The 26,986-nt window shown below is 38.0% G+C and overlaps 1 protein-coding gene and 1 non-coding gene across 2 annotated transcripts; both read right to left on the reverse strand.

The window, feature by feature from the left end:
- Positions 1-955: 955 nt before the first annotated feature.
- LOC127456390 (eukaryotic translation initiation factor 4 gamma 2-like) lies at positions 956-25,646 on the reverse strand. Its single transcript, XM_051724853.1, has 20 exons — positions 25,621-25,646; positions 23,706-23,771; positions 23,500-23,625; positions 23,209-23,311; positions 21,456-21,587; positions 21,078-21,144; positions 20,834-20,985; positions 19,553-19,663; positions 18,361-18,543; positions 18,073-18,211; positions 17,810-17,973; positions 17,616-17,726; positions 17,189-17,317; positions 13,714-13,818; positions 13,408-13,623; positions 5,148-5,406; positions 4,412-4,616; positions 2,787-2,995; positions 2,550-2,671; positions 956-2,265 (listed from the first exon to the last, which is right to left on the reverse strand). Exons 1-20 carry the CDS (start codon positions 25,629-25,631, stop codon positions 2,200-2,202), a joined length of 2,676 nt encoding a protein of 891 aa, XP_051580813.1. The 5' UTR covers positions 25,632-25,646; the 3' UTR covers positions 956-2,199.
- On the reverse strand, positions 17,405-17,572 carry LOC127456551 (small nucleolar RNA SNORD97). Its single transcript, XR_007899870.1, has one exon. It is a non-coding gene; the product is annotated as a small nucleolar RNA SNORD97 (small nucleolar RNA).
- Positions 25,647-26,986: the final 1,340 nt, after the last annotated feature.

A 26,986-nucleotide genomic window follows, 5' to 3' on the forward strand; every position in this document is an offset into this window, starting at 1 on the left:
CTTGGTGGGGCATGTGGTGAGCTGTGTGTGGATGCTGCAGAGAATAGCGTGAGCTTCCACACGCCTAGGTCCCTGCGGTAACGCGCTCAACAAGCCACATGATAAGCAGCACGATTGACAGTCTCAGATGCACCAGATTGAGTCACTATGCCACCACAAGAACCTAGAGCGCATTGGGAATTGGGCATGCCAAATTGGAGAATATATATATATATATATATATAAAATCATTGATTGATTTCTGATTATAATTACATAAACAATATTTAAATTCTTGTTTGGCACTCTTTGCTGGTCATGATTCTCTGATTGGTAGATCTTTCTCTGCTGGATCATGGATAGTGTAGTCCTTTCCAGGAATTCACACAATTTTTACACAACAAAGTTGATATAACGCAGGTTGATGGCTTCAACCAACTTTGGAGCTCATGGTAGGTCATTCTTTAAAGGAGTACAATTAATGTTAAAAATCTATTTGCCTATGAAGAAAATGTATGGGATTTTTTTACTTCCCAAACCAGACTGTTACACTCTTATTGTGTTAATTTGTCTTATCCATTCCTTAGAGCCATGTTTAGGGTGGCTGCACCTCAAGTTGGAAGGAACACAGGCCCAGCTCACTTCAGAGAGCTGTCACCAATGGGAGAGTCCCATGATTCTGGTTTTCCCAAGAGGCAGGAAAGTGGTTGAATATTTTTGGATCCCCACTTGTGAGGAATAACTGTGAATGGGCTACATAAATTACACACAAAAACCAGCTGTAACATGTTATTTCTTTTTTTGCTTTACCAAGATTTCATTTTATACAATACCCACACAGTCTATTGCACTGACAATCACTGCAGTCTCTACTGTAACCCTGCAGGTAGGAACGCAATTCTCCTATCTTACACTACAAGTTTTGTACGATTCTAAAGTCCTCTGTGTAATTCTTACAAAAGCTGACAAAGGACACTTTTATGCTGATCAAGTTTTTCCTTTATTGTAAATTCAGCAATAGTGGCGAATACAGCACTAAAACAGCCTTTCAATGACATGATCATAAGCCATTTCATTTCTTACAACTGGATTGCAGTTTACTTAAGTTTACCATCATGTTATGTCAAATATAATTAAAACACCTTTCAATAATAGGTTGTCTAAGAACCACTTAATGGCACAAAAGCATTTCCCCTCTTGTGGATCTCAAGATTTTTTCCTCCCAATTCTCATGTACTTTTTCTTTGTTACGACCCATTAAAAAGGCAGGTTAAAATCCACCATCTCAAGGTTTAAGATGTTCAAATAGTCTGCAGCAGATTGGTGGGGCCTGAAGGGCAACATGACTACTGCCATAAAGAACACATCAGTTACCTTATCAGAACACACTGCAGACAACATTACGTAAGGCTGGGTCAGCATAGGCATTAAGTACATACTAATTGCTGGACTTCCCAACTGATAAGCATGTTCAATGGAAAGCACTTAAAATACGCTCTACTGAAAGCTGTGGTATTAGGTAGTGTGTTGTGCAAAATTGTCTGAATGACTATACAGATTTACTGGATCTTAAATTCAAGACTAAAATTTCAGACATCAGAAGCCATTTCTAAATAAAGCCTATTCAGTAGGAGGTAGAAATGGAAACTGCTAAATATTATAGCAAGTCAGTGATTACAGTTTTGTTGAAATCATGCATGAAAGGGATAAAGGATATTGCAACCGACCCAGAATAACACTAATAAAAGCGCCTTCAATATAACCTATGAAGGCCACTCAACCAGGATCTCATGATTAACTTTTACTACAAGACAGACTGCAAACAGACCATCACTTCTATATTGACAGCTGTGTATTTACTAAGAATGAGACACCAAAAGCTGTCCCATGTCCTTTGAAACAACACACAAATTAAGCCAGGCAACAGGTTACAACTTTTTCTTCAGGTCTAATAAAAAATGTTAGACATAGTGGTTGATATATCCTCTGGAATTTAAAACCTCAAAAGAAGCTGATGCAACCTGCCATTGGCAAGCAAATGAAACAAGCAAAACATTGATTATTATGAAGATGACATTGTTTTCTGGCAGTTAATTCATGAGCCTAGCAGCAGTGTATTGTGGAGATGGTTGAGTGTGTGAGCTATTGCAAAAAGTGTAGAAACCAAGGAGAAGACAGGATGTTATTTAGCAGGAAACTGGAGAGGATTAGCCTGGATCCTCAGTCGGCTTCCTCCTCTGACTCCTCTTCCTCGGCTGTCTCCAGCCAAGTCAACCACTGGTTCACCTGAAAGGAATGAAACATACATGTAAAAAAATGTTAGAACACAGTTGGGTTACCTTGAAAGGGATAGTTCACCTACAAATGAAAATACTAGCCTCCTTTTTTCCATACAATGACAATCTAAGTGAATGGTGACTGAGGCTTACATTATGCCTAACATCTCCTTTTGGGTTTATACAGCATCTCCTTTTGTATTAATACATTTATACAGCTTTGGAACAACATGGTGCCAAGTAAATGATTTTTTTTTAGTGAACAGTTCCTTTAACAGCAGAGGGAACAATTACCTGGAATAAGGCTTTTCCCTTTCCAGGAAACTCTTGGGTGATATCTTCTTTCCACGCAAGAAAAGCTTCCTCCTCAATTATCTCCATGTCGTAAAAATGGACAAAGTAGCGAAGCAACATACCTAAAAAAAAATAATTATAGCTCTTATTAAAAACAAAACCACCATTTTTAACAATCAAGAGAGGTCACCGTTTAATTGATTCAGAAATCACAACAGGGACTGCATGTTACATTACCTTTTGGGAATGCATTGGCATTGCAGTGCACCTGCAGGGCGTACAGGGCGCTGACCTGCAGGTCTGTATGATCATGGAGGAACTTCTGCATGACTGGCTTGAAGACTAGTAGTAGTTGCTTCTCCTGGTCCAGCTGCTCTTTAGAAGGAGTGGACAGTTGCTCGTCTCCTTCAGTCACACCAAGCTCAGCAAAAATATACTGAAGAAAGCTGTTGTATGAGAAACAGTCAGGCTTGTTATCACTGATGTCACACTAATATGGCTAATTAAGTTATATCAGATTATTAAGAGTTAGGAGTGCTTAGGCCAAGCATACACTAAACGACTTGCAGTCGGCACCCTGCGACTTACAGTCCTGTTTTTCATCGTGCTGGTGCGAACACCTCAAGACTGTTGTACATCAACTATACGACCATTCGTCCCTGACTGAGGCCACGTGTAAACTGGAATAAGATGTGTTTTGGGTGATCTAAATCACAAATGTACAAGTGAGACACATCACTGTTACACCTGGTCATCTCTTTTGACCACTTGTGTTCGGATTTCGAGAAGAGTCTCTGCTTTCAAGAGGACATTACGTCTGTGTTATACTAAATGATAAGCGCACAGTTTCTTTTTGTTCACAAACATGATGTTTAGAGCAGAATTCTGAGTTATTTTAGTGTAGTACCTGTAAATGAGCTTCTAATGTGCGTGCTGCTCAAATCTTTGTCCCTATTGTGCGTGTTCATGCATTTGCTTTTTTACATTTTCTGATCATCTGCTTACTTTCCTTTAAATCCGCATGTAACAGCGAAAAAACGGCCGTTACAGCTGCCTTTAGCGTCATCCCATTTCAAAAGGATCGCCCAAAATGCATCTTAATTTTAAGAAAGAAATTCATTCACAAACTCGCCCGTTCTCATGCTTGTTGGCACCATTTGCAAAAATAATCAAAACAGCTGATGATAATAAAAACAATGAGTAGGGAGGTGTGGGTGAGGTTTTATTTTATTACCATTTTTGACTCTTGCTACCCATTACCTTGCTCTCCTCTTTCAACAAACATGAAAGAATGGCTCACGCACATTTTTATGTATATTTGCAAATATTTTTATTTTTTTATTTTAAAGACGATTGCATGACAAGATGATTTACGGGTATGGAGATATGGATTGTTTTATTCAAGTGATTTTCTGTCTCCTTCTACCCAAACCTTGCTCTGTTCTTTCAACAAACATGAAAGGCTTGCACCCATTTTACTATTTGCAAAAGGAAACATTACAGAAAAACTGCTAAAAATAATAAAGACAGTGGGAAGGAATTATTTGTCTTCTGCGTAATAACTTGCCCTCCTCTTGCACTCTCTATATAGTTAATTGGCTTTGGCTCAATGTCAGACTCTTGCTCGTCAGGACAGTGCACACACCTGGAGGACAAGGCATCTAGATATCAAGCTGTTTTGAAAACGTTTGCAGCATCTGGGGCTAGTTTCGGCAGGTCACAGGAGTGCACGCACAACAAGACTGTTTGTCGTGAGATCGAAGACTTCGTCGCAGCCTCAAAACAAAGGAGATGAGCTTGAGTCATGTAGTGTAAACTAGGCTTAAGTTTCTTGAACATGATGCAGGATCAGCGGGCTGTACCTGGTCATAAGTATGTTAATGAAGCCCTTGTCAGTGTGGAGTTTGGGAGAGATATTGTCTTTGATCCACTTGTAGATGGCCTGAGGGGAGGAGTCTGCTCTGATCTGCTTTAGCAGTTCCTTCTCAAGTTTCAGCAAGGGGAACAGGAAACTCAGACCCTTCCCCTCCAGAATTTCCAGCATACGGTCCTTATTTTGATCAATTTCTAAGCAACACAAAAATAAGATACAAGTCGACAAGAAATCAAAATGGACCCTATTTGCTTAAGTATCCCTGGTCCTATTGTGCACAACTCAGGGTAACATTATTCTAAGAGAGAGAGATGTTTTCAAAATCTTTCAAAAAAAATAAAAAAAAATAAAAAAAAACATATCTCCCCTCTGGAACAACTTTTCTGCTGACATAAGACTTCACAGGCTGGTAAAATTAACATTAAATCAATTTCATAGCTTACTAAAAACCAAATCCTGGCAAACATTATTTCCAGCTGAATACACTCTTAGAAATGTGTGACATTACGGACATTAAATGCATTGCGTATTGACATTTTATTTTGTCTTTATACAAAAAAAAAAGAAAAAAAAAGAAATAAAAAGGGGGGGGGGGTGTTTGCATTATCCTAGTAAGTAACCTTGGTTTTAACATTCCAGATGTCAACTGATACAGCAGTGCCATGCTCAAGTTTGAAATGAATGACATTATAGATCACACCCTTAAAAGTAGAAGTGAAACATACCAGGAAGCATCTTCTGCATGTTAACCTTGCTCTGCTGGAAGAGATCTGTGAGCCACTCACGGTCCTTGAGCTTGGATGCTTGCTGCAAACACAGCAAGAAAAGAGGGAAGTGGTTGCCATTCTCCAGGGGATGAGCCAGTTCTGCCACACTGACCAGCTCAGCGATGATTGCCCGTGCTGCAAACTGGGCAAGGTAAGACTTCACCAGAGGAATGTCTACCTCAATCTTAGAACACTGATCTAACACATTCAGAAGAGCCTGATGACAAAAGACAGATTTTTAATGCATAAAAGGTAGCCAACATGAAATACATTCAAAAGGTTGATGTGTCCTGTGGTGACATCCTATACTCCATCTTAAACCATTATAAACTGCATTTGGCTAATTCTTTTATAATTATTATATGTGCAGTTTTTAAGATCTCATCAATTGAGACTAAAAGGAAGTTGTACTTAAATTTGTCACATAGCAGGACCATTTAAAATGAACTAAAGCAAAAAGGTGATTAAAAATTGGTGAAAAGCTTAAAATATGGTGATCAGTGACAGCACCTAAAATATACACTAAAATATATTTTAACTAGGGTTGTCAATTAACACATTAACAAGCTATTAATTTAAAATCGTTAACGTGTTAATTGTTCTTTAACGCGATTATCGCATTTACCAATTTGAGACTGTCAGCACTAAAAGCACAAGACATGTCTCTTAACACGTGTAGTTAAAACACGATGGCATTGATGCCCTGATGATGAATCATGAATGCGGCTTCACGATTGCTGTAGCAAAGTGGATAGCCACAGTCTGCCAGCCAATTAATATTGTGGAAGATGACAGTTTGAGATTTAAAGCTTATTGCAATAAATACTCAACCTATGGGGACTAGTTATTTCAATTAGTCAACCTTCCACTTAGACTTTGGGAAATGTTTAACCAACTTGAATTAGTGCTCATTTGGCGCATTTCTATCTTTATTCTGAGGACAGCTTGGTTTGGAAAATGTTAATAAAGCATTATATTGTTACATATTGTTTCGTTTTCTTGTCTAAGAAAATGCATTTTAACAGGAAAAGTATATACACTGAACAAAAATATAAACGCAACATGTAAAGTGTTGGTCCCATGTTTCATGAGCTGAAATAAAAGATCCCAGAAATTTTCCATATGCACAAAAAGCTTATTTCTCACAAATTTTGTGCACAAATTTGTTTACATCCCTGTTAGTGAGCATTTCTCCTTTGCCAAGATAATCCATCCACCTGACAGGTGTGGCATATAAAGAAGCTGATTAAACAGCATGATCATTACACAGGTGCACCTTGTGCTGGGGACAATAAAAGGCCACAAAAAAAATTTGCAGTTGTCGCACAACACAATGCCACAGATGTCTCAGGTTTTGAGGGAGCGTGCAATTGGCATGCTGACTGCAGGAACGCCCACCAGAGCTGTTGCCAGAGAACTGAATGTTCATTTCTCTACCATAAGCCGCATCCAACGTCGTTTTATAGAATTTGGCAGTACGTCAAACCAGCCTCACAATCGCAGACCACGTGTAACCATGCCAGCCCAGGACCTCCACATCCAGCTTCTTCACCTGCGGGATCGTCTGAGACCAGCCACTCGGACAGCTGATGAAACTGAGGGTTTGCACAACCGAAGAATTTCTGCACAAACTGTCAGAAACTGTCTCAGGGAAGCTTATCAGTGTGCTCGTGGGCAAATGCTCACCTTCGATGGCCACTGGCACGGATGAATCCCGGTTTCAACTGTACCGGGCAGATGGCAGACAGCGTGTATGGCATTGTGTGGGCGAGCGGTTTGCTGATGTCAACGTTGTGAACAGAGTGCCCCATGGTGGTGGCGGGGTTATGGTATGGGCAGGCATAAGCTACGGACAACGAACACAATTGCATTTTATCTATGGCAATTTGAATGCACAAAGATACCGTGACGAGATCCTGAGGCCCATTGTCGTGCCACTCATCCGCCGCCATAACCTCATGTTTCAGCATGATAATGCAAAGCCCCATGTCGCAAGGATCTGTACACAATTCCAGGAAGCTGAAAATGTCCCAGTTCTTCCATGGCCTGCATACTCACCAGACATGTCACCCATTGAGCATGTCTGGGATGCTCTGGATCGACGTGTACGACAGCGTGTTCCAGTCAACATTCCACAGGCCACAATCAACAGCCTGATCAACTCTGAGAAGGAGATGTGTCGCGCTGCATGAGGCAAATGGTGGTCACACCAGATACTGACTGGTTTTCTGATCCATGCCTCTACCTTTTTTTTTTTTTTTTTTTTTAAAAGGTATCTGTGACCAACAGATGCATATCTGTATTCCCAGTCATGTGAAATCCCTAGATTAGGGCCTAATGAATTTATTTCAATTGACCGATTTCCTTAAATGAACTGTAACTCAGTAAAATCTTTGAAATTGTTGCATGTTGCGTTTATATTTTTGTTCAGTGTATACACAGTTGAAGTCAGAATTTTACATACACCTTAGCCAAATACATTTAAACTCAGTTTTTCACAATTCCTGACATCTAATTGTAGAAAACATTCCCTGCCTTAGGTCAGTTATAGGATCAACACTTTATTTTAAGAATGTGAAAATGTCAGAATAATAGTAGAGAGAATAATTTATTTCAGCTTTTCTTTCTTTCATCACATTCCCAGGGGGTCAGAAGTTTACATACACTTTGTTAGTATTTGGTTGCATTGCCTTTAAATTGTTTAACTTGGGTCAAATGTTTTGGGTAGCCTTCCACAAGCTTCTCACAATAAGTTGCTGGAATTTTGGCCCATTCCTCCAGACAGAACTGGTAACCGAGTCAGGTTTGTAGGCCTCCTTGCTCGCACACGCTTTTTCAGTTCTACCCACAAATTTCGGATTGAGGTCAGGGCTTTGTGATGGCCACTCCAATACCTTGACTGTTGTCCTTAAGCCATTTTGCCACAACCTGAGGTATGCTTGGGGTCACTGTTCATTTGGAAGACCCATTTGCAACAAGCTTTAACTTCCTGACTGATGTCTTGAGATTTTGCTTCAATATATCCACATAATTTCCCTTCCTCATGCCATCTATTTTGTGAAATGCACCAGTACCTCCTGCAGCAAAGCTTCACCCTTTTTCCTCCAAACACATCAATGGTCATTATGGTCAAACAGCTACATTTTTGTTTCATTAGACCAGAGGACATTTTTCCAAAAAGTAAGATCTTTGTCCCCATGTGCACTTGCAAACTGTAGTCTGGCTTTTTATGGCGGTTTTGGAGCAGTGGCTTCTTCCTTGCTGAGCAGCCTTTCAGGTTATGTCGATACAGGGCTCGTTTTACTGTGGATATAGATACTTGTCTACCCATTTCCTCCAGCATCTTCACAAGGTCCTTTGCTGTTGTTCTGGGATTGATTTGCACTTATTGCGCCAAACTACTTTCATCTGGGAAACAGAATGTGTCTCCTTCCTGAGCAGTATTATGGCTGCGTGGTCCCATGGTGTTTATACTTGCGTACTATTGTTTGTACAGACAAGCGTGGTACCTTCAGGCGTTTGGAAATTGCTCCAAGGATGAACCAGACTTGTGGAGGTCCAAAAAAAATTGAGGTCTTGACTGATTTCTTCTGATTTTCCCATGATGTCAAGCAAAGAGGTACCGAGTTTGAAGGTAGGCCTTAAATACACCCACAGGTACACCTCCAATTCAGTACTCCTCTTATCAGAAGCTAATTGTCTAAAGGCTTGACATCATTTTCTAGAATTTTCCAAGCTGCTTAAAAGGCACAGTTAACTTAGTGTATGTAAACTTCTGACCCACTGGAAATGAGATAAAAGTGAAACAATCTGTCTGTAAACAATTCTTGGAAAAATTACTCGTGTCCTAAACGACTTGCCAAAACTATAGTTTGGTAATATTAAATCTGTGGAGTGGTTAAAAAATAAGTTTTAATGACTTCAACCTAAGTGTATGTAAACTTCTGACTACAACTGTGTGTGTGATGTATGCACGTGTGTGTGTGTAATATATATATATATATATATATATATATATATATATAAAAAAAAAACTTCAGCACTTTCAAAACCTGCAATTACATTTTAAAATCGACTGACAGCACTAATTTTAACCTAAAATCTTGATGAATTAAAAAATCAGGGTTCCCACTCTTTTCAAGGCCCAAATTTCCAGGACATTTTATGCACACAACATGTAATATTTAAACAAAAACACATGCATCCATTTAAAATTAGCTTTTATTTTTGCATTTGTGTTTTTGTTGGTAGTTTCTCACCTCCAGATAAGCAGTTTCCTCCATGGCCCAATGTGATTATTAATCCCCATAAAACTGTGATTAAATTGAATAAATACATAGTCTACATGTGCTGTGCACTTCAGAGTGCTCTGTCAATCTCACACACACGAGCGCACGTGATGATCACGATGAGGTGTTTTCAGTGTGAGCGGCCAGCTCTACACATTCATTTTGAAGCGCACATCACTTTCAAATTATTTTTATTCAAACATTTATTTTCGTCCATTTTCCATGACATTCTGCGTTTTACTGCTAATGCCATTTATATGACTAGATTCCGTGTTTTCCACATACTACATGTGGTAACTGCGGTATAAGCGGACTCCAAATGTTGAATTATTGTAAATGAATTCACATCCCGAGGTATTAAGTCTGAAACACCATGCTACCAACCCAGTGTGATTTATTTTTTATTTATTTTTTTATAAATTCAGAGGTCTGACTGTCATGGTTGTCTAAAGTTTATAACTCAGAGGGGTGCAACCTCATGAGGGTCGAGATAATCACTGATCCATGGATGATCCATGTTTTCCAGAGTTCTTTTTTTTAAAGAATAAGCTAAAAGCACCAGTTTAATCTATTTTAAGGAGTCAAGTATAGAAAATAATCTGCACAATTGTGCAGAATTGGCTGCAAAAATAAAGGGTATTTTGGTGTGGCTTGCTTCTATTTCACAAATTTGTTCAGTTTAATTAACTGACCAGGTTAGTGACCATTTCAGGAAATGCTACTAGGTTGCGATAAATGAGTGTCTTATGTGCTAAAAGTCAGTCATTGAATCATTTTGAGATGTTCATGACTGAAATCTGCCAAGAGACTTTAGTATTTAAACATTATAAGAACAGAGTACATCTATCGTTTTCCTTCAGTTTGTGAACTGCCGAGCATGACTTTTCATTCAAAAAGACACCAATAATAGCCTCATAATAATAATTTTGAGTTTCAATAATGTCCTTTCGTCACTGTAAAGCGCATTACACATGAGTTGAGTCGTCAACGCACCGTTCAATGCCACCATTAAGTGGCACTTTGCCCTTCATTGAGGGGAGAATTTACGAGCTTGCCACACAAGAAAGTGGGAGGTGTGCACAATAAACACTGAAAACTTTTTTTTTTTCCCAAATAAAAGGCAACTGGTTTGATTGCAGAAAATAAGGAGGAATCGTTTATGTTTTGGTCTTAATTTTTTTTGGTGAATGTAATTATTGTAGTTCAATAACTGGGGTCTCCGAACACTCGGAAAAGATAAGGTAATGAAACAAATTTGGATGGTTTTAAATATTAATCGTATCTTTGTACTCTCAAAGACATAATTTGTGAGGCAAAATTTGTGTGAAAAACACTTTAGTGTGAAGTTGGAGCAGAGGCTTCGCTGACATGTCACTTCATAGTAGGGCTGCCCCCTGATAGTTGACCAAACGTTAGTCGATGAGTCTTGGTCGACCAAGTTTTGATTGTTCGCAGAAAAAAACTCCACAGAAAACAGATGAACTACACAATTACACAAAGAAATAAAAAAAATTATAAAATGTAAAAATAAACCGGTATTACCGCTGGTTGGACACTAGGTGATACTATGGGGTACATTTCTTTAAGCAGGGTTAGGGTTAAGCCTACACAATAAAGCAAGACTTAACTAAAAATTCAAATGAAACTGGAAAAAAAATAAGTGCAATTAAAATGTGTGTTGTTCAACTTTTTGAAAGATGGCTTTACAACAGTTGTGAAGGGCAACATCTCTCTGGCAAAGAACCTACTTTATTTGTGCATTCTCTACCAGTCGGGTATTTCATGATCTGGGAAAATACATCATAATGTGTGTGAATAAATTAGTTTTGTTCCCTCCTTCACGATATATATCCAATTACATCGGAAACCCCAGGGCTGAGGGATCAGTGAATATTCTTGCTTTAATGATTTTGCATTGAAAATTAATTTAAAACTAAACTTAAAATTAAATACAATTCTAAATTCAAATTGCACTCCAAACAAAAAGCAAATAAAATAATGAAGTGATAAAAGAATAATAATATTAATAATATTATTATATATACACATACACCTTTCCATTTACCGTCAGGCAAGTATCTGTCTAAACATGCAGGTGGAAAATTACACAAAGAAATAAAAACAATTATAAAATGTAAAAATAATAATAATAATAATAATAATAATGATGATAATCACTGAAATATAAATCATGGTTCGAGGTGAACGTGTTTTTGTATTATTTTATGTTTTAATCACAGATGTATAGGGTGCAGAGTTGCGTTCACAATGAACTGCTTTGGAAATAAAGTGATCTGAACTCAAAGCAACTCCTGAGCTGAGATGTCTGAGATCATTTGCAGCACTCATATCCGATACTGTTCTAACAACAAAAAAAATTTAGAAGACAGAAACAAAAAGAGTGAGAACCTTTTACATGTGTTCCACGAGACAGCACGCCTCCGTACAAACATGCATGCGCATAGACGGTTTTTCTGTCATCTGTTCTGAATAATATAATAAAGTATGTTTGTTCAAGCATGTGTCTGTGTGTCTATGGGCAAATTATTTGTAATATTAATTTGATAATAATAATAGCCTAATAAATAATTATTTAATAAATGGGAAAACAAGCATGGACATGGTCAAAGGCATCAGCTATTGGCGATCACTCTGACCATCATCGATCCCCGAGATCATCGTCTGTCAGCACAACCTTTATGTGCATTTCTCTCTATAAATTAACAAAATGTTCAGACAGTCTCCTTGCTGGTTTTTCCCGACACATTCAGAATCATTACCACTTTTGCGGTGTCGCTGCGGCTCGCTTCATGCGTGCGCTTATAACATTTATATTTTAAAGGCTCATTATTACGGTTTAGTATTTCTCTGTAATGTAGAACAGTGTTAGCAATGTTACTTATTCTTTCTCAGCCCTGGAACTCAAACCATTTTCTGATGAATTTAAGTAATTAAATATCATAAATGTGCGATTAGTCGACTAATGGCTTAAATTAATGCCTACTAGTCGACTAAGAAAATCTTTGGTTGGGGGCAGCCCTACTTCAGAGACTTCAATGTATTCGGCAGCGCTGATGTGAGTCATGTGACAGCCCCTCAACGTGTATAAACATCAGTCACTTTTACACATTAATAGCTCTTCTGCCCTTTTCTCTCCATGATGAAGATGATAGACTGCTATCTGCCTTGATTGGACTACGATTGCCAAGCACAAGATTGGCTACTGCTGTAATCAATCACGATGGTGTAAGCGCCCTTAACCGTTGATGTTGTTTCACAATGCACAGCCACTGGCAGTGACAAAACTACACAAATTTGTGTATTTACTCCTATTCCGAGTCCCGATCGTTAACATGTTTTTGTACATGTAACGGAAACCTTGCTAGCAACACAGTCAAACAGTTTTATTATATGGAAATATTTCCCTTGACAAATAATTATTTTCCAGGACATTTAGGTATTTTTCTAATTTTCCATGACTGGAAAAATGCATTTGAAAATTCCAGGTTTTCCAGGACACGTGGGAACACTGAAAATGTTGAGCTTTCAACCCCCACCTGTCCTGTTGAGACCTTCAAATAACAGCTTAAAGACAAAGACAAGTCTCTTCCATGAGCACTTAATCAGTCTATAATCATTACGCACTAAAATAAAATACAAATAAAAAGAAACACCTTTACTTCAGCGTGTTTCTTCTGCTCTAACTTTTATACTACTCCAGCTACGATTAGAACTTGGCAGTACGGTACTGCAGATATTGTATGACAAATTGCTTATGTTCCTAATTTTGTAAGTTAAGATATGTATTTGCTAAATGACTAAATGTTCATGGAAAACTACCTATATCACTTGTGTGATCAGTGTCCCCAGGTAATGAACAGAATCTTTTATTGTGAAAAAAAACAAAAAAAAACTTCAAGGCAATTTACCTGCATAAAGTTTTCCCCAGTGATCAAGCCCTCATTGCGCAGTGTATTGATAAGAGTGCTAGCCTGTTCCCTGTCTTCATTACTCCGCTCCAAAGAACATAAGATGGTCTTACTCAACATCTCTGGCACAAAGTGTTTTGGAGCTCTCATTTCTCTCACGCCACTGACTGCATCCTCCAAGTTCTTACTATTAAGATACTCAGTCACAACATTCTCCTGTGTCAACAAAACCAGTAAAAGGTTAATAAACTTCATGTCTCCAACAACTAGTGATTTGGAGTAGTATGAAAGGCTGTGTATGCACACCGTCATTTTCAGCAGTTCCTCCTTGGCAGGTGGTGGTTTCTTGATTGTCTTCTGAGGTTTCTCCTGGATCAGAGGAGGGTTGGTTTTCAGACCAAGCTGAGGAGGCTAAACAAACAGAAAAGGATGTAAACATTAGCAACATCAAGAAAGATAGGAGACAGACAGAGAGGGAAAAAAAATAAAATAAAAGCAATTAACTGCTGAACGGATGAATGTAAAATTAGGGTACGTTTACACGACAACGATGTACTAAAAACGGAAAGGTTTTTCCTTTTGCGTTTTTGAAAATTTTCGCATACAGACGACAGCGTTGTCAAAACGATCCCCATTCACACGGATCTGCGAAAACGACTAAAAACATTGTATTATGCATGCCAGGCCAGTAGTTGCGATGTCACTTTGTAAAGAAACACTACGTGCCTGCGCACATAAGCATTCTTCCACAGAGCGGTGAATACAAACAATGAATATGGTGAAAACATTGAGCAATTTTGTCTGGACGGATGATAAGGTTGCTTTATTACTACAATTACTTTGCTGAAGAAGCGTCAATAAACTCAAAATCTTGAGCAGCACAAACACAGTCCTGTAGTCAGCCATTGTAGTTTTGAATGTCTCGCGCGTTGTTTTGAAGTACTCACGCAGATGCCTATAGACTGAACTCTCAAGATTATTCAATAAACTCTGCTCATTTTTACTATCACTTCGTCTCCTGCCTTCTTCTGTATTCCCCCTGCTGACTCTTGGGCTGGTAGGAGAGTAAATTAAAATAAGCTGTTGATGTTGACTGGTTCTGTATATCAGACAGAACTCTGATATATGGATATCTTCTGACGGAGAGAGAGGTCTTGTGTACACTGGATCTAACATGCATTTTCACTGCCTCATGTTTTCACATTCTAAGCATATCATTGAATACTGTACATGGCATCACATCTGTCTATAGGCTGTATACATAAGTGGTGGGTGAATGAATTGCAGGGTAACGGTTCATCAAATAGAAGTAAATAAATAACATTTAAAATACAAATACATTTTTCCCATCTGAATCCATACATTAATTTCAAGATTTTCAAATTGCAGGTTCTGCCTACTGTACAATGTTCACACTCCATACAAAACACTCCAAATAAATAAATTATTGATTGTTATTTGCACAGACACCAGTATTCATATTGATAATTATATCTCAAATTGATACCTATCAATCCATCATTCTTTATATAACAAGTAATACGTGTGCACATGACATTTTCACAAATTCGTGTTTGTACGTTTACACGGAGACGATAATAGCATCGTTTTCAAAAATGTGCACTTTGAAACCCGTTTTCAGTTGAAAACGTTGTCGTGTAAACGGACCCTTAAAAGGCCATGTCCACAGTTATGTTTTTGTTATGAACCGCATTTATTTTGCTACTCATCCATGCTAGAATGGTGTTTTTCTCCACCGAAAAGTGTTTCGAAAACGCTGTCCATTACTGCATACTTTGGAAAACGATGCCATTTGACAACTGAAAATGGAGTTTTAGGCCACTTCCATACTAATCTGTTTTTGTTTGAAAATATATAAATGCTGCTATGTTTACACCTCTCATCCACACAAGAACACCGTTTTCTTCCACTTTAAGGGTACGTTCACACGACAACGACGTAATTAAAACGGAAAAGTTTTTCCTTTGCGTTTTTGAAAAGTTTCGCGTACAGACCACAACGTTGTCAAAACGATCCCCGTTCACACGGATCCGCGAAAACGACTAAAAACGCTGTATTATGCATGCCAGGCCAGTAGTTGGCGGTCACTTTGTAAAGAAACACTACGCACCTGCACACGAGCATTTTTTTTTTGTTATTATTGCTTTAATCAATATAACATGACAGTCAAACCAACTGAAAGCATAAGAAATAAACTAAAAGAAAAAAACTTACAAAAAGGTATACCGACAATATACAGAATTCAAAAGGCTATAAATTATACAATATACAATGCATATAATATTAAGATTCAAAAGGGAATATTCAAGGCTTTATAAAAGTTAATACTCTTTAGCGCTTTACTGTTTTTTACTCCTGTTAACATAGTAAAGTTATACTTCTATTTTGAAGTGCGTGAAGTTTGGTTTCTGTGATGACCATTTACATTTATGAATAGTTTCCATAAATCAACAAACTTATAATATACCATGCTTTGTTCAATTTTACTATCAAAATAAAACACCCTCTTGCCTTAAATGCATATCAATACCCATATTCATCTTAAACAAAAAATATTCTAAATCACACCAGAACATTTTTGAATAGATAGTCAAAAAAGAGGTGTACAATGCTTTCAATTTCAATGTTACAAAAAGCACATTTTAAATCAATAACTTTCCTAAATCTTGCAATAAATTGTTTAACAGGGTAAATCTTGTGAATAATGTTAAACGAGACCTCACGAAACTTATTGGTCACACAATATCGTCTTGTAATTTTAAAGGTTTCTTCCCAATTAATATTTTGAAATTGTGCATTCCAAAAAATTTTGGCTGATGGAGCTGCACAATTTTGACATTTTCCTAAGATAGCTGTTATTATTATTTTTTATACGTAATACTTATAACTTCCAACTTAACAGTAAAGTCAATATTTGGTCTTGAAACAATGTTATATTTTAATAATTCAATAAGTTCAAAAGGTATAGCATCAATCACAGTCATAAATTCCTTAAAAGATACTGGGAAGGAATATTTTCCAGAGAATTCATAGTAATTAAATTACCATTGCTGTTAAATAGTTGTGACACCAATAAAATATATTTTTTTAAACTGTCAAAAAAAAAAAAAAAAAAAAAAAAAAAAAAAAAATAAAATAAAGATTTATTTCTGTGCTTAATGTATTTATTGTTCCAAATTAAACATCACATAAGCATTCTTCAACAGAGTGGTGAATACAAACAATGAAGATGGTGAAAGCAGAGCAATTTTGTCTGGACGGATGAGTTTGCTTTATTACTACAATTACTTTGCTGGAGAAGCGTCAATAAACTCATCACAGACACAGTCCTGTAGTCAGCCATTGTAGTTCTGAATGTCTCACGCATTGTTTTGAAGTACTCGCGCATGCCTATAGACTGAACATGTAATACGCGTGTGCATGACGTCATCGTTTTCACAAATTCGCGTTTTTGTATGTTTACACGGACACGATAACGGCATCATTTTCAAAAACTTGCACTTTGAAACCCATTTTCAAAAGTTTGCGTTTTCAGGCACCAAAACGCCGTTGTCGTGTAAACGAACAGCCAAAACGCATAAAATGTTTTCCGTTTTTAGTTGAAAACGTTGATGTGTAAACGGCCCCCTAGTCTGAACCTTGAATGATCGGATTGTAAATGTGTTATTAAATGTTTTTTTTATCATCATTACAGGCACCTTATCCCCCCGCCCCAATCACTGTTTTTGTACACGCGAGTGAGAGAGAAAGAATTCTCTACCTGTCCAAGTGGTGGAGTCTGCGTGCGTGGAGGCTGAGCACTAGGAGGAATCATGGTGGGGATCTGAGGCTGCAGTTTTGGCACTTGGTTTTTATTCAAAAGGAATGACTGAGCTGGTCTCAGGCTGATCTGTAAGAAAAGACCATTGGACAAAAAAAAAAAACAAAGACTTAAGAGTATTTAAGGATTCAAATATTGGAAATACTGGTGACATGCACTCTCTCATATCTCATAATCGCAGTCAGCGGACTAGCTGGCAGTTTAAGACTGAGGGACAAGGGAGAAGCATAAAGGAGGATGTAAAGAAAAGAATAGAAAAAGGAAGAAAACTGCCATCCAGTGGAGTCCCTCAGAATAACGCGTCTTTTTATAATCACAGGGTGCAAGGTTTCAGTGTAACTCAGTTTAATGCATCTCCCTGGTTTACCTCATCTGCATTGAGCTGCCCCTTCTTGAAGCGTGGTGGCATGTCCTTCGACTGTACTTGCTGCTGGTTTGAATGGTTCTGGTTTTGATTGTGAAAATGCTGATTCTGTCCCTAAAGACATTAGATAACTAAATTTTAATCTCATAAAAATGTAAAATGTTTGTTGTGTGTGCTACACATCTGTTTATGCTCACCTGACTAGACTTGATGAAAGGCTTCATACCCAAATCAAATTGTAACTGTGGTTGGGAAGCCATGTGTCCACTGTGGCCATTGAAAAGTGGGTTTGTACGATGACGTCCTAGGGTGGGGGAAAATCTGTCCTGGATCACACCTGGACCAGTCCCTATGCCACCTCCTGCAGATATATAAATAAGCTAAGGAAAGACATGGCATATTTCCAACACACTGTGTTGAATTTATTCAACAAATACAACAAGCAAAATGCCACACTTACCTGGCATCTGACCAAACATATCGGCCAATCCTCCAAGAGTTTCTCTGTCCAGTTTCATCCTGTTCGGCATAAATGGGCCTTCTAAGAAGAAGTCCATTCTCATTCCCTGGTTCATGGGTGGAATAAAAACACCCAAATCCTTCAGAGGAAAAAAAAAAAAAACGAAAACTTGTAATTACCAACAATAAACTTAAAACTGCTCGTAGTTGTAGAGTCAGTCAAGGGATAACATTTGAAAGCTTGCAGAATAATAAAAAATAAAAATAAAAACTTCCCACACACACTCACCTTCACTGCATCTTGACGAATCTGGTTAATCGTCTTTGGTCCGTTGTCGATAAAAGCTTTGCGAGGAACCCAATTGTTCTCTCTCAGCTCCACAGTATCCTGCAGTAGGAAACGAATCCTTGCAGGCAAATCCTTGTTGTTCATTAAGGATCGCATTCGGCCAAAGTATTGATCCATTAAAGACTGTGGGAGGCAGCAGTAAATGAGATCATGTTTTAAAGAGCCCACAGCAAGTCAATTCTAATGGTCTGAAATCACACTAAAGCTTCTCAAAGGCTGCATCATCCTCTTAAAACTACTCCAGGGCAATACTGTTCATCTCAGACTAGGCTTTTACTCGTTCAAGAAAATCATACCGAAAGGTACTAAGTGAAATTTTCTTCTATGTCACAATGACATATCTTATCATTTTGGGCTGTTTCAAACACAAGGCCAGTTTCCAGCTACAAGACCATGTTGGAAATGTGGCAGCAAGAGGCAGAAAATTCAAGAGTATGTTTTAACCATGAGAAAAGTCAGAGACAGATGGTTTATGGTTAAACTCAGTCCTTATGATCCTTCAATATCATATTAACACCTATACATGGGCAGTCCATCAAGATATAACATTGCAAAGACAGAGTGATTCAACTGATGTAATTATGTGCTCTAAAGTGTTTTAACTGCAACTTGATTTATAATACTGGGCAAAGAATGAAACTGGCCATTTCAAATCAATAGCATATTTAAATACTAAAGTGACCCTTAATAGAGCTGTTCAGCTTGTAGTCCAAAAATCCGGAAAACAAATTCATCATGGGTTCCCTCACGATTTTCCTATGGGTTTTTAAACTTGTGTAAAATAAGGTCTGTAGTAAACATTACTTGACGATATGTGTATGTTTTGGTCTACAACATAAATTACATAGTCATACTGCAAATGTGAATTTTAAATTTACATACTTTTTCTAATGCATGGCAGCTTCAAAATTCACATTTGAGGTATGACTGTGTAATTTATGTTGTAGAACAAAACGTCCACGTATCGTCAAGTAATGTTTACCACAAACCTTATTTTACACAAGTTTAAAAACCCCATTATAAAAACCCATAGGAAAATCCTGAGAGAACCCATGGCGAATTAGACTTCCGGGTTGGCCTACAAATTAACGCCACGTCTGAACAGCTCTATGGCTCATCTGTCAGGTGGTACCTTGGCTTTGTCATGGTCGAGTCTGGGCCCCACAGTCCTCATTATCTGACAGAGACACTCCAGATCCTCTCCCATGTCCTTGAGCTGGACCCTCTTCTTTTTCTCCAAAAGCTACAGGCAAATGAAAAACAGACAGTGTAGGGAATGAGACCCATCAAAATCACTGACTCACCACTAGCCAATTCACATACAAAATGTTTACATGGACACAAGAAAGTGCCTTATTGGGAGAAAGCGGATTATTGCGATAAAGAAGTGTTCTGGTTTACATGCACTGTATAAGCGGCATACTCTTTACTCCTGTATAGGGCTGAAATTATATTAAAAATAAATAAAAAGAAATTTTAGTTGTCGAATAGTTGTTTGATCTCATTTAACATAACATGAGATCATATGAAACTCTAATGATGATGCGTGAGAGCAGCACTGCAGCTTGCACCTGACTGAGGAGAGGAAGAAAACAGCTCACATTCTAAACTTTCCAAACAGCTTCAGGTGAGGTAGATCGCAAAGTATGAGGGAATAATACAATATAAGTAAATACAGAAGCACTCTTGTTGTGAAATAAGCAGAGCTGGAGCTGCCGCTCCGCTGAAGCAAAACTTGCGTGTCGAGTGTCTTTAAAAGGAAACATCCAGGCGTTACATCTTTAATGCGTTATAGCTTTATTAAAGTTCAAATAACAAGGAAGCAGGTCATGCAAATAACTACAAACTCTGAAACTGTCATTTCTCTGTGCGGTCAGCTTCTCTTCAATGGACACTTCGTGCAACTCAATCTAAGGGGGAGAGATTGAAACTGCACCCGGCTGATGCAGATACAGGTTAGGAGCTTCAGTTAATGTTCACATCAACCATCAGAATGGGGAAAAAATTTTCTGTGCAGGATGGCACAGTTTTGGCAGCACGAGGGGGACCTACACAATATTATGCAGGCGGTTTTAATGTTGTGGCTGATTGGTGTATGTGCGTTTCCCACTGTACTCCGCGAAATGCAGAATTCTTTCCACTTGCTGACTTGTTGTTAGGCTCCATTCTGTGACATTTGTTTTCCATTCTGTTCATGCAAATGGTGTTTATGTGCTTAAATGACAACATTAAGCTGCGTTCGAGGAGAAACCGTAAGCGGCATAAGGAAACAGGCATTCTTGTTTCATGACATTCCAGAACGTCCCTTTCTGCACAAACCCTGGAATAAACCGCTTTATTAAATGCATGTAAATGTGGTCATAGTGGAGTGGAACCAATAGAGGGTATGAATACTTGAACAGGAGACACATACTGTTTTGATGCACTTATGAAGGATAGATTCATGGATGAGGTCAAGTTTGCCAAGTTCTCCAATGAATTTGATATTGCCAAGCATCTTGAACTTGGCAATGGCACGCTGCTCCTCCTCCTCAGAGGTGAGAGGGTTGTCTTGTTTGTCGTAGACTAAATGAAAAGGCAAATTTGAAATGTTAGAAACATCCCACGAAATCCTTGCAATAAAGTACAAAACACACAGGGGGAGAGAAATGACTCACTGTCAACATTTTTTGTGCGGTTTTCAAATTCATCTTGAAGCTTGGAAATTAGAAGTCTTCTGAAGGTCTGTAAACACACACAGAACAAAAAGAAAATAAACCAATACATAAATGTGCAAAAAGAAGATAAGTACATGCTTTATTGTTAAACCATTTTTTAAACAAAATAGGCATGCTTTAGTGTACTATGCAAGATATCAGCGAGCTCAACTTAAGGGTGTTATTTTTTTTCTCTGTTATGACCGTAATTCATTGTAATCATGAACTTTCATTCAGTGAGTTCAGCAAATAAGGATTTGTTTTATGATAATGCACACAGATTTAACAACCCCTGTGAAATGTAGCCAAGATAATATTTCACAATGCAGGAGTACTCACTGTGCTCTGCTTTTGAGATGACTGGATTTCAGGTGTAGGGCCATCAAAGTTTGGTGCATCCTCTGCCAAACGCAGACATAGCTGAGCATAGAGTGAGCTGTATTTGGGCTCTTCTAGGGCTTTGTCTACAATCTACAGATTATTATGAGACAAGATAAAAATGATTAAACCACAACAGTCAGCAACTAATGGTCCTTTCCCACTGCAGGATCTAAAGCCCATTTTAGGTACTTTTAATCAGAACTACTACTCTGTTGTTTTTATACACGAGGAACTATAGTTCCTCTTAGCCGTTAAGAGAGACTTTTTTAGCTTCTACTCCAGGATAGGTACATTTGGTGGCGTAGAGGTTTGCGTGGGACTGCTTTTTCCCATACCGCTCCCGCAACTTTCTATCCCACACCAGAACGTTCCTGCTGAATTTTACTCCATGTTCACCCACTCTCTTTCCGCAATGGTTTTCTTCCCGACTGCTCCCGTTCCCGCAACCTCGCATTTGTTTTCCACATAGGGCAAAAGCCATACAAATAGACAAGCTTATGCAAATAACATTACATTTTTCTCTTATTGCTATTATCAGATGACACTTGACTTGATGCCCATCTGACTTGCCTGAGGTTGGTTTCTTAACACTTAAATCGACCATTTTCACATACCAGTTTCACATCCTTTGGTGACACATTGTGTCCATGCTTTGCTCTGCTATTCTTGTAAAGCGCTGTTGACTATGGCCTGCTCTAAATATCTTTAACGTTGGATTTTTTGTTTATTGTTATCAAAAATAAATTAATTTTAAAATAAGTATTTTGTTTTTTGCATTCATGAATTAATAGCCTAATATAAAAATAGATATCCACAACTGATTTTTTAGCCTCTTATGACCACCCGCTCCTGCACATAACTCATGGATGTACCGTCCACTACCGCCTTCAATTCAGAAATTGAATCCCGTGCCGCATGAAATTTGATCGGGTCCCACGGGAGATCAGCGGGAATGCAGACTTCTAGCATAGAGGGACCGTGGGAGGTGCTGCAACCTGTGATTGGTTAAACACGCAAAACGCACAAAGCAATGATAAGCTGTCATGAGTAAACAAACTTGTAGCTGCTAGCCTGCTACTCAGAGGATTGCACAAATTTTCCAATGCCCTTCACAGAAACAACATAAAACCAACAAAGTATCCAAATAGTATCGCATGTTTCACATCATGCGAGTGCGAGGGTTAAGCAGTGCTGCTTCATGACTTCTGCAATGGAAGTTTCACATCTGTGCTGTGTAAATTGAAAGTTATTTTTGAGCTCCACAACTTTCAGCATTCCAAAGCTCTCACAGTGGATGGTAAAGACTTAGAAGGGAATAGGGCATAGGGATAATCAATCACTTCTGAACTGAACACACCCCAAGCGCCTCATCTCTCCTCTCCATGCGGCTTCAGCATCGTGCAAGTCAAAGGCACTGTGTAAAGACTGTAACCTAAAGACGCAGTTTGTGTAAAACAGCCCTAACAAAAGTGTAGCTCCGCTCCAGACATCCTCCATTGGCAGGATTTTGTTGTTGCTATTGAATTGCGCGTGCAAAGAACGTCAGAAGAAAAGTGGTCAACACTACATGAAGTCACTACCGGGGCTCCTTTAGTGTGAAGTTCCTTTTAAGTGTTCTAATCTACAAAGTTCCTAAGGGGAAAGTATTGGGACTGTATGTGGGAAAGGGGCTTAAGGTACTCGACACTTGAATTCCACAAATGCATCTTACCAGCAAGATGACACCTTTGAGGACAAGTTTAGAGTCTACGCCCACATTGAGAAGCTCAAGGCATAGCTTATCAAACTTCTCAGGGGTCAGTTTATTAAGTATGCTGAAAGAGAGAAGCAAAAGCAAAGAATGAACATCACACAAGTTAAAATAAAGACTATTTAGCATTTAAAAACATTTGTGCTTATTTGAACTTGAAAACATCAGCTGATGCACCACAAAAACATGCTCACGAGGCTTGAAGCACAATGAGTAAGAGCTCAAATATTCATGATTGCCAAGGACACTCACCCTCTTACTTTCCTAAATATTGCATCATGTTGTTCTTTTTCATTGGAGGAGTTGACATCTCGTCTAGTGCTTCGTGAAGGAACCCATCTCTGAACGCTAAGCCCTGGGGTTTTCCCCAGGTACTCGCTAAAGAGAAACAAATTGGTTAGATATTATCCTATCAAAGCTGTACTGATCTCCACATTTTGCAGGAAGTCACGACTTACCCGTTACCGAGAGTCTTGGTATAGTGCTGAGTTGCACCCCTACCTCCTCCTCCGCCCGAAGAAGCACTAGAACAATAAAACAAAATGTGATCATAATGCAGCTTCAGAATGCTGTTGGCACAACGCCCAATATGCTTAACTGACTAACACTGTAATCCAATTTGTTATGGTGGTGGGGGGAGGGGGAAACAGTTTAAAAAGACAGTTTGACAAAAAAAAAAAAAAAAAACTAGTGAACCTGTGTGTGTATATATATTTTATACACACACACACACACACACACACATACATACATACATACATACATACATACACACACACACACAGGCGGCCAAAGGTTTGGAATAAAGTACAGATTTTGCTCTTATAGAAATTGGTACTTTTTTCACCAAAGTAGCATTCAAACTGATCACAATGTATAGTCAGTACATTAATAATGTGAAAAATTACTATTACAATTTGAATTTTTTTCCCCCCCCAGAACTTCTTAAACTACTTCAAAGAGTTCTCATCAAAAAATCCTCCACGTGTACTCTGATGTACTTATCCTCTTGTTTCGTTGTACATCTGGCTTTCCACATCTCTTTCTGTCCTTATTAGAGCCAGTTGTATTTTGTCTTTGAAGGCTGTAGTGTACACCTTTATATGAAATCTTCAGTTTTTTGGCTATTTCAAGCATTGTATTCCTTCATTCCTCAGAACAATGACTGACTGATGAGTTTCTAGAGAAAGCTGTTTCCTTTTTGCCATTTTTGACCTAATATTGACCTTAAGACATGCCAGTCTATTGCATACTGTGGCAACTCAAAAACAAACACAAAGACAATGTTAAGCTTCATTTAATGAACCAAACAGCTTTCAACAGTGTTTGATATAATGGCAAGTGATTTTCTAGTACCAAATTAACAATTTAGCATGATTACTCAAGCATAAGGTGTTGGATAGCTGCTGGAAATGGGGACTGTCTAGATTTGATCAAATTATTTTTTTGAAATAGTGATGGTGCCGTTTTTTTTACTTCAGTATATCCTGACTATACTGTGTGATCAGCTGAATGCCACTTTGGTGAAGTATCAATTTCCTTCCACAACAGCAAAATCTGTACATTATTCCAAACTTTTGGCCACCAGTGGGTGGGTGTGTGTGTGTGTGTGTATGTATATAATAATATATATATATATATATATATATATATATATATATATATATATATATTCATACATACATACATACATACATATATAGCGATTATTTTGATAGATATTGCGATTTTGGCAAATGTATTTCCATACACTTAAATGCATTTAGGTGTTAAGAAATGCATTTCAGGAGGGGAAAATGGTCTTTGCATAAATTAGATGATAGTGTTGGTTTTTTCTTTGTGCATTTGTGTTTCTCTATTCACCTTTCTAATTTCTGTTCTATTTTTTCACTGGTGGCTTTTTAGTGCACCACATTCTGATCTTGTCAGTGTGCAAAATATGTGCACCAATCAGAATTGCGAACTAAAATTAATTCTGAGTTAAATAAAATTGCAACTTGTTGCGAATTAAAAGTGTAACATGCTCTTATCGTTATTTTACTGCAATTAATTGCACAGCCCTAGTAAATAAGATTAAGAAATAAGTATGCAGAAAAAGTAAATTCCTCAAAGTTAAAAATCCTTCAAAGTTCTCAAATGTGTGTGCGATACTTCATTGAAAACACATGGTTCTACCAAGTCTTGGGAGTCTCTATACAAGCCTAACTGTAAATGTTAAGACACACATCCCATCCTACAAAGTTCCACACCACCTCCCCAGTAATCTGAAGTAAATTGCATCTTGTAGATTGATTGCTACAATGTACAAAGATGATCAATAATTTCAATATCACACTAAACACATCCTCTTAAAAAGTCAGGCAAATGTTTTACCCCTCAGTCATGAGTTAAGTTAAATCGATTGAACTGTCCACTCCGATTGGTGCAGCGTCAACGCAGATGCTCGGGTCTAAAACGCAACTGAACCAGTGTGCAATAGAGAGAAATGCCAGTCATTATACAATGCCAGTAATTAGTGTTTAACATGAGAGTAGGCCAACACACAGATTGTCTTGAGCTGAAAAGCTCTAACATCGGGACAGTCCAATTTAATTCAGGTGCCTCAAAATGTAGTCTGTTACTGAACAAATAATGATATATTTCTACATAAGTAATTCTCAATAGGCCTAACACTTTTAGATATCCTTATTCAGACACACAACATATATAATAAGCATGCTAAAAAGATGAAAAAAGATTAAATCTTGTACCTTTCTCCTCCATTGACGGGAAACTAAATGAGAAAGATTGGTAGACAAAAGATTTGGCCAATGCATGTGATTTCAACACACCTGAAACGAGAAGCACCCGCTTCTGCAATCACACTCTCCACTTTGGCGGCTTGACAACAAAGAATCTTCAAAAGAATAATAATCAAAGGACGGGGTGGGGAAATCCGAACTGTAGGAGAGAGGGATGAAAAATTAGATTAAGAAATATACAAGGAAACATGAGAAAATATAATTGTCATGTTCAGAAATTACTGTGTATTATAGACGGCCTAATACAGGGAACTGGATATACTAGTTCGATTACTCATTTACTGATTTCCTCTTTCTCTAAAGATGAAACACTTTACTCTTTAGCAGAGAAACAGATCGAATATTAGCATTTTTTTTTTTTTTTACCATTTGGTCAGTCCAACGTTTTTCCACCTCTCATGACAAGAGGCCAAAACTTTAGATTAGATTCAACTTTATTGTCATTGTGCAGATTACAAGTACAGAGCAAATGAAATGCTGTTAGCATCTAACCAGAAGTGCTAGCAATATATATATATATATTTTTTTTTTTTTACACACACGAGTAATAGTGCAAGAGATAGAGACCAGCTCAGTACAAATGACAGGAACGTAAATAGATATGATGCTTGTACAGAGATGTGTGAATGGATGGTGACCATTAGAGTATATATGGCATCATGTGTAAATAGTACAAAATGTGCGAAAAGGGATTGAGATGGAGGATTAGGCATAAAATGGCATTTAGCATTGTAGTGCAAATTACATGGAACAGATCTAAACAGTTAAATGCAAGGTAGAAGGTGCATAGGATTCAAGTATTACAGGTTGTGTGCAAACAGCAGTAATATTGTACAGTACAGATTTTATTTTTTTGGTTGAAGGGGTTCAGCATAATTCAGCGCCAGAGTTCAGTAGGCTGACCGCTGCTAACAATAACAGGGGTGACAAAGAAAGGC

Source organism: Myxocyprinus asiaticus, chromosome 18 (genome assembly GCF_019703515.2).
Source record: "Myxocyprinus asiaticus isolate MX2 ecotype Aquarium Trade chromosome 18, UBuf_Myxa_2, whole genome shotgun sequence".
Classification (NCBI taxonomy): domain Eukaryota; kingdom Metazoa; phylum Chordata; class Actinopteri; order Cypriniformes; family Catostomidae; genus Myxocyprinus; species Myxocyprinus asiaticus.

Excerpts from the sequence above, each read along its gene's own strand:
- LOC127456390 (XM_051724853.1), bottom strand. Across the intron at positions 23,626-23,705 it reads ACCAAGACTCTCGGTAACGG|CGAGTACCTGGGGAAAACCC; the intron begins GTAAGTCGTGAC and ends GTTTCTCTTTAG. Across the intron at positions 2,996-4,411 it reads ATTAACATACTTATGACCAG|CTTTCTTCAGTATATTTTTG; the intron begins GTACAGCCCGCT and ends CTCATACAACAG.